The 12,758-nt window shown below is 32.3% G+C and overlaps 1 protein-coding gene across 4 annotated transcripts in view; it reads right to left on the bottom strand.

Moving 5' to 3' along the window:
* The window catches only part of LOC124639891 (multiple C2 and transmembrane domain-containing protein-like), a 46,684-nt gene that overhangs the window by 9,199 nt on the left and 24,727 nt on the right, over positions 1-12,758 (bottom strand). For 2 of the 4 annotated variants that reach the window (XM_047177411.1, XM_047177421.1), the window contains exons 2-5: positions 7,511-7,643; positions 6,744-6,868; positions 5,828-5,971; positions 2,931-3,114 (exon numbers count right to left, since the gene is read on the bottom strand). In XM_047177411.1, the coding sequence (XP_047033367.1) occupies positions 2,931-3,114; positions 5,828-5,971; positions 6,744-6,868; positions 7,511-7,643 (586 nt within the window). Of the gene's footprint in view, positions 1-2,930; positions 3,115-5,827; positions 5,972-6,743; positions 6,869-7,510; positions 7,644-7,831; positions 7,898-11,161; positions 11,403-12,758 lie in introns of those variants that run through there. The other 2 variants (XM_047177403.1, XM_047177420.1) reach the window with 2 other exon arrangements.

Genomic DNA, 12,758 nt, shown 5'->3' with positions numbered 1-12,758 from the left:
ATTTCTCACGAACGAATAAAGGTATCAAATTGAAATTTATACCAAATACCTAAGTCTATTGTCCCTTTAGGCAGTGAAAAAAACAAACTTCTAAGTTAACGCGATCAAAAGATACAGCAGTTATACCGACACCTTAGACGAATTTCTGTCACACGCTAGGGAATCAAAACCTACAAGGTACTTCCCGTGAACTCAGAATCTTGAAATTCGCCACGAAGCAGCGTTATATAGTACAGATAAAGGAAAAATTGCGAAAATGATTAATTTGAAGTTACATAAAATATTAAAATATTATTTTTGCTTACACGACATAAAATATTTTTTTAATAATTATAAACTTACTAACTACCCTTTTTTACATGAACGCGTAGAGATATTAAAGTTGAAATTCATATCAAACACTTCTTAAATATAATTGCCACTAAACTATGAAAAATTTTAAATCATTCAAAGGTCATTGGGCACCTTAGTATGAAAACCATACCCACGGCGGATACGAACGAAATATAGCACAGTATAATGATAAAGGCTCTGATTTACTATGGCATTAGTCGCATCTATGTGAACCGTGAGAATCTAGAGAAAATCAGGTGTAAACATCAAATATTTTCCTCATTTCAATGGGGAATTTAAACGACCAAATTTGACGGATTTGAGAAATCATTTCTTTGTAGTGAAAGAGTATACTCGCCGTTTATTTCCATTGTCATCAGGTCAGGATCTGATGATGGAAATGCTGAGAAATCGAGGGCAACTATAAAAAATTGTAGGCATGCATAGGATTAAAACTTGATTCTCAGATGTATGTCTGGTGATACTATCAAACAGTGAAAGTTTAGAGCTTACCTGATGATGGAGACGTGAGAAAGTCGAGAGAACTCTATGCATGTTTAAAAAAATAATAGATCCCATTAGTAGTGAATTCTCATCACCTAAAATAAAATAAGCTCCAACACAAGGTTACGTTATAAATTGTAAAGGAGTTCCCATAACTATATCTGATCTTTGCTATCGATCCCACAATGGCAGTTAAACCTATCTATGTGGAAAGTCTTCGCCAATACGAATAAAATAAGCCCAAACACGTGGTAGTTGCAACATACCGTTCAGGAGTTCCCTCGACTCTCTGTAGTCTCCATAATCAAATCAGCTCCAAACCTTCACTGTTTACAAGTACCCTCAAAAATACACTCACATGTCTGGTTTTGACTCGATGCGTGACTACAATATTCAAGAGTTGCCCTCGATTACTCAGGGTTTCCAGATCCTTTCTTTATGAAAAGTCTTTAACAATAAAAACTAGCATTGCAACCTGTAAAATCCTCTGAAACTGCTTGTCTATTATATTTTTCAAACGATCCTGGACATTCAAAGAAACGTCATACCATTCTCCACGATTTAAAACTACTTTGATTCATGTCCGCCACTTTTTACAAAGCGGGTCAGATATGCCCAATGACCTTTAAGACATAATTAGTTATTTTCAATCAGATTTCTGAATGATGACTATAAAATGTTGTATATAAATAACTTTAATAAAATAACTTTTACAAGGTACTGGCCTACTATTTTAGTTATATTATAAAATAAAAAATATTAGCTATTTTGACTCTCACGAAATTACCATAACTATGATTGTTCTAAACTGAACGGTTGGCGCGAGACTCACTTTTTATCTAACCAGGATTTGTACGGAACCCTCGGTGCGCGAGTCCGACTCGCACTTGGCCGGTTTATTATCATCTAATTAAGATTTTAAGCCTTTTCCCACGTGATTTATTCTTGGATAAGTCTGCATATGGAATATACCAAAAACTTAATTTTAAATGAATCATTTACATTAATACGTATCTATTTTTAAAAGCATCTTTAGTAAAAAGCCATTTTAAAGTGTTGTAAAAATAGATCGATAACTTAATTGGTTTGTTCCTTCCGTGTACTATAAAATTAAGTATGAATACCTATCTTGATTAAATGTAGCCTTATTTGCATTGAACATAAATAAAGTGGCATATTAACATTTAGATCTGGTAAATCCTTGAACGGAAAGTTCTAAGCATGTCTGTTTTCGGCGTTTATGGAGTTCAACTTAAAAATAGGATTCTTTTCATTCATGTCCGGGAAGTAGTTCCCTCGGGATGCGGGTGAAACCACAGGATATACCTAGACTAATATTATATGTATTTTACATATGATATGGGTCGTAATCAATAATTAAAAAGTAATTACGCCAAACATAAAGTATTATGAATGTAGTTCGAAATCATGGCCTTCAAATATTTTGTTGAACTTGATCTTAATCAATTCCAATTTTACTGCGCATGTACTTGATTTACTTAAGAGGCCTGGATCAACATGAGAGTTGATTAAATTATTATTTTCGACGATGCTCGAAGATTGTGTACACAAGGGAACTATAGCAACAAAGGACTGTAATGTTATTCTAAAATATGAAAACCCTGTACGCGCTAAAACATGCGTTCTTTGCTTGCCTTTCACAAATAATATTCTTACAGAAGTAACAAACTGTTCCAAATGTAAAAAAAAACTCATTACTGGTTATTTACTGGTTATTAATCCTACAGACTGCAATTATGAAAAAGCTGTTTGCGACTAGGTAGTTCTGATCTAGAAAAACCCAACGAAGTTGGACAGACAAACCCGTTATTATAAATCTTTTCTTGTTGGTCGTTAATCATGTTGTTTTGCTTGATTTAATCACCAGCAGTGTGGCCAACTTTAATACATATTTTGTTCGCATTTCGAATTTAAAAGTTGTGAGAAATTTATTTAAAAAATCATAAAGCTTGAGAGAAAAAAGTTATATTTTAGGTACCATCCACAAGATCACACGAAAACTCCCCATTTCTTTCAATAATATTAGTAGTAGTAGGTTAAAGATATTAAGGTTTTCATTATACAGTACTTACAAACTTATCTCCCTCGGGAGTGGCGTGTTGCACGGCAGTTGTCGTGGGCACATTGTCCAGGGGCATGACTCTCGCAGTGGCGCTCAAAGTAATCAGCAAATGTATGGAGCCTTGACCGCACTCCAGTTCCTGCCACAGTTCATGGGTCTTCTCCTTTTCCAGTTGCGAGAGGTCGATGACACACCTGTGAAATGGAACTGTTCAATTACCGTGCAAAGAAACGGTACCGCAGAATAAAATGCTCGCATATTTCTGTGAGATAAATATTATTGTTTACAATATGTGTGTTATATAGGTATATATGTTTATCCGCGGCTTATCTGTAGCAAATTATAATCCTCATATTTTTATGGCCCAGCTATGAGAGGAGACCGGTTTTTTTGCGTCATTATCATCAAAGCTGCCTACGAATCTATGCTAAATAATTTACAGATGTTTTTTGTTTAGGTGTATCGACTTTCTATATTTGATAAGGGGGATAAGCAGAAGAGATTCTGTGTAATTTGCGTCATAGTGTCAAAGATTTTGTTAAACAACTTAACAACCAAAATAACTCAGCCATTCAAATGTAGTTATATTTATAACTTAACAATGTAGTTAACAAAAACAAAGTTTTTGTTCAGTTTGACATCCGACAAGTGCCCATCACATAAAAACATTTTCAATAAATATGACACATTGTTTTTCTTTAACCGGCGTCATATTTATTATTTTGCTAATTATAGGCTGTCTAAATAATGTGAGGTATTTACCGCGATCAGTATTTTTCCGATGAAGTTTAACCCGGAACGTTATGCTTGGTCTTGAGTATCGAGCTATCTGCTTATGGCCAGTATCAAAACTACTGAACGAGACTTGTCGGCCCTGAATGCCTCTTCGCATTTTTAAATGTGTGAATTAAATGTCAGAGGACAACGACAGTTTCAATCAAATAGATAAATAAAGGTTCTGTATACAAAGGATGTTCGGACTTACAAAAGATGTGTAGTAGGTAAATATAATTGTATACAGATAAAGATGTATAAAAATAGTGAATATGTAAATGGCGATTGTACGTATTAATAAACTGTCTGACCAGTGCACTGGCTGTAGGTACAAAGCGCTTTCGTGTCGAAGCTTTTATCCAACTGTAGGAAGCTGTGTATCGTAATTGGACGTTAATACGCAATATTTTAAATGCAGAATTAACTACTTATGTATAAATACATAATTTTACAGTAACATTTAAAATTCTTATGTATTGTACTGACGTAAGAAACGCTGACATTTAACGTAATTTTGAAAATATAGATTTCCTAAAAAACATAATTCACACCAATTTTTCCTTATATTTTAATAAAAAAATTGTTATTGTTTCCTTACTGAATATAATGTTTCTTACTAAAATGATTAATTTATGGGCTTAATTATTTAGGTACATACAAATTTTAACACAATTTTTAAAGTAAGTAAATACAATATTGTTGATTATAAAAGTAAAGCTAGTTTTTTGACTGATTCTACTAATTAATTGATCAGATAAAGCTAATCTATATGTGTGTGAGATACGATATGGCAAAGCACAATTAAACGTCATGGCTAGTAAATCCTGATATAAACAAGGTGGCTATGTGCGTCAATAAACTAAAAAAAACTCGCAAAAAATATATATGATACTTGTTAAAAATCACTGGGCATTAACAACGGGGCTATAATTAATAGTAGACGAGCCATCCAACCTCCATGGTGGGAACCTCCGTCACCAGGAGATATGCTCTACAGGCTTTGTAGTCATAAAATAAGCTATAACAATTTATAGACAATGCTTTATGTTCTATACATTATAAGCTAAAAACAGGTTCTAATTTTAAAGTTTTTTAATCATCATTTTGGAAGCTATTATTGCGTTAATTTGGAAGCTATTATTGCGTTAATTTGTATCCTATCTATGCACCTGACGTTGCCCGTTATACTTTCGCCACATTTTTACTGATTTATACTCATATGAATCTGTTAAATAAATATTAATTGATCAATATTGTTCCGGGAAATGAAGTAGGTAAGTTGTACAAAGTACTATAATAAGTACTAATGATTTAAATCAATGTGTATTGTTAATTTTTTAGAGACAAAAGTGTAATTAATTAACATGTTCTTTTATAAAACCAAGGACACTCATAGTGTCTGCTTATTGAAAATAACAGTTCTGATATATCACGTAGATATGAGCTCATAATTATTTATGGAAATTGTTTGTGTATTTTAATAGATGAAAAAAAAAATATATTTTATTTATAAAAAGTAAGTTAATTTAAAAAAAGTTGTTATTGAATATAAATTAAAAATCAGGTATTACCTATAAAGGAACATCCAAGTAAACTTAACTTAAACTTAGTTTACACATGAACAAGGTTTTAAATTGCAATTAAGATTAATCTTCTCTGTTCATTATCTAAGGTGTTTTGTTACTTAATTTGATCAACTTCTTTATTTATGTTTAGCTAGATAATCATTTCAAATAAAAAATAAATCTTTAAAATGCAATAGTCATGGCTGCACATCCAACACATCGTTTTTTAATATGGACCTTGGTTTTGCACGCGTAGCTTAATTAAGACCTCAATTTGTATAGAAAATATGTTAGTCTTATTAAAAATGTATACGCAAATAATTATATCGTGAATTAAGTATAATAATATCGAATAGATTTCCGCTATCTTAAGTTTCCATTGCAGTGGCCTTTATCGTTTTAGAGAACAGCATTTCCATCATTAAAAAATATGTAGTGAACTGAAATTATAATCAGACTTTTTTTTTTCCTATTGCAGGGCACATCAAGTCTCGTCCAATGAATGTGGAATGAATGTATATTGTTTAGGTAGTGTAGTAGTGAAAGAGACAAAAAAAGTCATATTTACCTGCCCATAAAGCTCTTCTGCTTCCCCTTGTGCCAGACTGTAATTTCCAAGTTGTTGTCATCGTATAAGTACAAGTTGAATCGCTCACACCATGATAGTTTCGACTTTGACAGCTGCTTCGACTTGTGACCTTCGCTGCCCAGCCTGTTTTAAAGAATCCAAGAAAATAACATGTCAAAAAAGCATTATCGATGGTTTTGAATAGATATTTTTCCTTTAATTTTAGTTTTTTTTTTCAATCGAAAACCAGCAAAAAACTTTTCTAAGTACACTAACTATTAAGCAGTATTTTTATTATTTGCTGATTTATTGGTAGACTTTAATTTATACTTATTTATACATTGCAGTTGAAATCAATAACAAAATACCTTTTTTGCTGATTGGATTACATCAAAAACTATTTTTGTTATTGTGTATAATTCAATATTTATGAATTATACACAAAAGTCATGGAAGCATTACTGAGATTATTTTAAAAGCAAACTGCTAAAGTGGAAATCAACATATTCATTCGTAAATTCGTACAGAGCTTAATATAGTCGCTCACTTACTTCTTACTAGAAAACGGCTTTTAAAAATGGAACAGCTTTTGTTTTTTATTTATTTTTGGCAGTATATTTATTTATAGTCTACGGACAAAGTACAAGTAGGTGCGGCAGCAATTATCTCGGTGAAAATAATGTCCTACACGAGTCTTTGTGTCTACAATCCCGTTTAAGTGTATGAAAATTTCGGATATTTTAAAGAAATCTGTGTAAATTAGCCTACATTGGGAAATAAAAATGATATTGTTTTAATTCTTGTTTCTGCAGATCTTTGCATAAAATGATTCAAAGTGGTACCTACTGTAGCGAGACGGTACTTAATTTGAATATCTGAATAATTATAACCAGTACTAAGGGTGTGAATAACTTACCGAAATTTACAATATAGTCCATTGGCACTGCCGCTCGGCGTATCTTTGGCATCAATTAAAACGACATTCACCATAGACTTCCAAGACTTCTTGAGAATGTCGAATTTTCTGTTTTTCCAAACATACTGGTGGACAAAGGGAAAATTGGATGCAAATTAGTGCCTGATTAATGTATCTAATAAAGTAATACAAATTTAACCTGAAAAGCATTTGTCATTTTGATAGTCCTTGGAATAACGACAGACAAAATGAAATACATACTAACTTTTAATTAATTACAGCCTATATTGGTACCTAACTAGTAACGATAAGTGAAAATAATGATCTTTGGAACTTAAGTTGGATTTTCCGAATAAACATAACCTTTGGACATTTGCTATTTGAATTTCTGTTTTTCTAAGTTGATGAGATCATATGGTGAAAATAAAACAGCAGTGATTAAATAAATTGGAATAAGTACACTGAAAATATTTAAGTAGGCAAGCATTGGAAATTATTTTTGAATTCGGCGTCTGGAAGTAGGTACCTAATGCATAAATTGCATTTTTAAGTTTCCTTCGTTTACATTGTTACAATTGCTTTGTTAATTAATGAATTATTACAGTTTACGAATGCAATGTTATCTTAAATTATGCAGAAAGTGTTACACAATCGGATGATTAAAAGGTAACTTCGATCGGTATGACCACACATCGATAACATTGTTTCTTAATATTGCTGTGCGATCAAAACAATGCAATCGTTGTAATTACACAGTACGTACCTACCTTCTGAACTTTTTTGCCGTGATCTCTAAGTATGGTTAGCCCACTGCCAATGCGGTCCATGAAGTCCGAGGAGACTGCAAGCGCGGTGGGCGCCAACGGGTCCATCACCAAACCGTCAGGAATTGCGAGCGACCTGGTCACAAACACAACATTCATGTTATTATAAAGAAAAACAAAATCTGCAACCGGGGCAGTAAGAACTTTTTTTTAAGTGCAAGAAGGATAGTTTTTAAATTCCTCTATTTAGTTCACAGGTTAATTCACATTTTTTTTTTCATAATTGCATTTCATAATTTTAATTAAATATAATAAATAAACAACCCTTAAATGTTTGTGCGGAGCGCACAGTGCGTGCTTTACCCGCGACGCATGCCGATGTACTCTGCTCCCATCTCAGAATCTCGTTTTGGCTGACTGGTCTCCGGCAGAACCAGGGCGTCAAGTTAAAGAGCTTCCGAATTATAATTATCACAAGTTAAAAAAAAATGAACTGTGTGTTAAGCATCAATCACGGACTTGGCGTTAACGCACCTAAATTGCAGTTTTTGAAAATACTTGACGAACTTCCAGACTGATTAATTACAGCTTTCCCTAGGTCTTTTTCTAAGTATTTAAAGTGTTTGTCTGACTCAAAACAATGATATACTGGTGTTGTATTCATAAAGATTCATTATAGCCACGTATGTACCTACCTACTGGATTTTTCATATTGTCAAAGTATGATACCGTAAGGCTTTAGGTCACGTAGTCACAACGGGACTTGACAATATGATGTCTTTGTTTAATAACATACATACACACCTAGTATACTAACCGCTTATAATACACAGTTTATTTGAGTATATTATTTCTTCTTTTTTACGAAAATATCACACTTACCTACATATTCGTAGGTATATCTACATATTCATAATCCTTTATATTCTTAGATATTTAAATAGCTATTGTGAAACTTCCAGTTTCGGAATTCCAGTTTCGAAGCTTTTTTGACAAAATTCTAGCATTAATAAAACGTGTTCATCTACAATGCGTATTTACTGTACTCATGATTAAGTATTTTACAAAAGGTTTCTTATCTCTCCAATGAACTTGAAAAAGAAAAAGTCAGTTCGTTCAACTCCGACGTAAGGTACGAAATAAACGATTTATTACGTGAAGTTGTTACTAAGTTGACATTAATAACGAAGTTATATTATTATTAACAAAAAGTCTATTGTTAACAACCTATTGTTGAATAACAGAGGTAAGTAAATAAATATCTATAGATGTAAATCTTGTAAACAAATGAATTTTCAGATGGAACTGGTGGTAATTTTTAAATTCTTTTAAATACAAAAGGTAATTAAACATAGACTTTATATGAGAGCTAGCAATTTAGGAACTACTTAATAAGATAACAATAATCATGTCGTAGCAGTGTATTTGGATTCTAACCAGTTCCTGGTTCGTAATTACTATTTAAATGATTCTCTGAAACTTTTGATTGGATGCGTTCCTCCATAAGTCAAATATTTGCTTAAAAGCTAAAAGACTTATAGTAGGAAGATGTAAGCTAGCCTTAAACTTAACTTTTTATATTCATTTACTATTCAGCGGATTTCCGTCCAAGTAAACGGCATTGAAAAACCTTAAACGTATATTTGTAGTCATTATGGCCACATCACATTGTTGCTCTGACCAAAAAATACTATATGCAATTTGACGTACCGATAAGTCATGATTATAATCATTAGGATTCTAGAAGATAATGTTAATACGTTTTAAATTGCCATTTTTTCGTATTTATGATATGTTTTGACCAGTCACGATTGAAGGTGACCACTGACCACCAATATTTTGTAAACCGTCATTTGTTTGTTCAGGATTAAAATTATGAATAAGTCGGTAAGTAACGCATGATGGTCCTTGTCCACAATACTTAAGTAGGTTCACAATATTAAAAGCTTTTTTAGGCTTTTTATAATCCTACTGGCAGCTGCGGGAAAAAATCTCTACTAATAAAAAAAAATGTTTCCACACCTGTTCAAAGAGGTTTACTGATTTAAGACTTTGTAAGTCCACGGTGACCGATTAAAGGAAAGGAAAATATGACATTGAACCGTTAATTAAGGTATCTGTCAAGTGTATGTTTGGTATATATCTGCTCTTTTACATCCTCATTTTATTATTTGACTTTAAAACTTAAAACAGGGATATTGTTCATCATAAAGCTCACCGAGACATCGACCCCAGGTAGTTATCATGACTTTGAAAATATATAGGTAGTATCTGGTAGTACCATTAAATATTTTATTTATTTAATACCTGAGTATTTTTTGAACAAAAAGCTCAATGTCGCGTAAAGATCAAACTGTTTTTCATTGAAGTTTTGTTAGTTTTATTTGGGGTTTTAGATTAGATTAGGATCAATTAGGATGTTTAAAGATTAATTTTCCTCAATTAGAATATCAATATATATATATATATATATATATATATATAATTACCAATTTAGTTATCTATGATATCATCATCATATCATTGATAGATAACTAAATTGGTAATTATACCACTATGTTAGTATTTAAATCGATAAAAAAGCTACGTATATCAATGTCATTTTATGCGGGTAGAGCTTTGTGCGAAACAAACTTTGAAAGTACACGCGCCATAGTAACTTAAAGTACTTATAAAATCTGTAATCACCTTCTAAGCAACATTTTAACTAATCACTACTTAAAGTCTTAAGTAGTGATTAAATGTTAGTTAAGATATGCTTAATCAATGTTTATAAGTAAGAATTTTCTTAAATAGCCCTTAAGTATTACTTATATTTAATTTACGTTTATAAGTAAGGCTGTTAGTGTTTATTCGATATAATTTAAAGTTTTAATACAAATTTACATTAAAATCAAGATAATTAAATCCTGTTCTTTCTCTTTCATTACGAAAGCCTAAAAAGGCGTAGGTCTACATTAGCACAAAAGTTTTTTGCACTTAGCATCCAGTCTCATGTTCGAATTCTGCCATCCAGAATACATACGTGAATAATATATCATTGATAGCTAAAGTTGCTGTCACAAATCATTTCATTGCCTTCCTCAAGACACCTGACCTTAGCAAACTGATTTACATGTTGGGGAAAATCTACAGGAGAGACGCACGCTTTGCATACGATGTATCGAATTGTCTATTAATATTTAAAAAGTTTAAAAATGACTAGTTTTATTTAAATTATCAATATTGAATAGCCACATTGAATAATGATTTATTTAACTTTAAATTAAACTTCTAGGAAGTGATATTATCGATACTATTATTTAAATCAACAATTTATACTATAAATTGTAAGATAAGATCGCATTATAAACAAAGTGTTGTCCATAATCGTTCGTTTTGATAAGCAATCATTATTTCTAAACTATATAAATTGTCTTCTTTACATACCAAAAAACAAATCATTCCGAAAAAACATCACTGTCACTAGAGAAAACGCGGACTTTCCAGTGAGCACAGACGACAAATATTTCACGCAAACTTGAACTGTATAACTGACCTTAACTGGCTTGAAGGCAACTCAACGAAAATCCGCCAAACACAGCGTGCACACCAAGCGAGTGATCGAAAATGAAACAAACACACATCGAATTCGAATCGAGAATAAAAACTTACACAAAAATATGGTTCAAAGCCGCACACCACCTCCTGTTTGATATAAGGAAGGTGTTCTCCGCCATCGATGAGCGCGACTGATTAGGAGGAAGACTAAACGCGAAGCACGTAACTAGTCTTTAATTGCCCTTGGTATCAGTTTTTGTGAATTGCTCATTCAAGCATAAGTTTAAAGTAACTCTGATCGCGAAGTCCGACGGCACGACCGTTAGGTATGTGGTTCAATACATAATAAGCTTAGAGAACAGCCTGTTTGGTAGGATATGTATCCGACATTCGCTCTTTGCACCTCTGATCGAGACGTTCATAGAGATTATAATGTGACTCGCAAATTTTCAGAGCTTAATTAATTCGATTGGAGTTTTTTTACCTGCATGATTTATTAATCATTTGCAGCCTTACTTATAAACGTGAATTAAATATAAGTAATACTTAAGGGCTGTTTAAGGAAATTCTTACTTATAAACGTCGCTTAAGCATGTCTTAACTAACATTTAATCACTACTTAAGACTTTAAGTAGTGATTAGTTAAAATGTTGCTTAGAAGGTGATTAGAGATTTTATAAGTAAGGGGGTTAAATTCCAAATCACCGAAATTAGTACCAATATTTTTGTAGCTCTCAAAATATAGACAGGCTTGGCTACACTTGAACGATCGTACCTTTTGCTTTGTTGTTATTTAAGACTATTTACATAGGCCTACGTCAACGGTGAGGCATCTCTGGCCAGCCTCACTTAGTCTGTCGTCCTAAGTAAGTTACGACTTAGATTAAATGGCTCAAGGTACAAGAAGGACAGCATGACACCCAGACTTGGGCCTCGATTGTTACGATCGACAAGATGTTTTCTTCTTCTAACCATAAGCACAGCCATTAACAGGTCTTTGAAACTACTACAAATTATTATTTCCTTTACCTACAAGAAAAGAATGCAACAATATGATAATCCGTTTCTCGTGGGAATACCGATTGCAGCCGTGAAAAAATGCAAGGACGAAGACTAGTCTCTGAAGAGTTTACACAATGTATACAACCAATACATTACATTATTTGTATGTACATTGTCAATAGCATATCAGTACATCATTTACTAGTTTTTTTAAGATCTTTAGTTGATTAAACCTACTTACTTAATCAAAGATCGGCAGAAGTGACTGAATCAAGAGGCTGTTGAAAATAGGCACCTTCTTATGCCTATTTACATATCTGCAAATAGTGGTTTTCTTACGTTTTCGAACTTTTCAACAAATGACGACAAAGGCTTTAGTTAAATATTAATTATTTGCTAAGTTTAGTATTACAAACAGCTCTATTGTTTAGTTTTTGTAAATTCGTCTGTATCCGGGGTAAAGGCACCTGTTCATCTAAGGTTTTTAATCATTTAAGTAATTAATTGCATCTATTAGGAACAACCAACTATACGGATTTATTTCAAACGGCTTTTTAATAATGTTTCTAAATAAAAATTAAATAAAAGTCTGTGAAAAATAGACCCAGACATTTTAAAAATTATCAAGATAAGAGCACCGGTCTGGTCAATTTTATATTCATTTTAAATAAAATATTATGGCCTGATAAAATCTTATTTACCTGCAACA

The sequence above is a fragment of the Helicoverpa zea genome, chromosome 2, assembly GCF_022581195.2.
Source record: "Helicoverpa zea isolate HzStark_Cry1AcR chromosome 2, ilHelZeax1.1, whole genome shotgun sequence".
Taxonomy (NCBI): Eukaryota; Metazoa; Arthropoda; class Insecta; order Lepidoptera; family Noctuidae; genus Helicoverpa; species Helicoverpa zea.
Note: the sequence above shows the minus strand (reverse complement) of the source record. Positions and strands in the feature narration are given on the sequence as shown.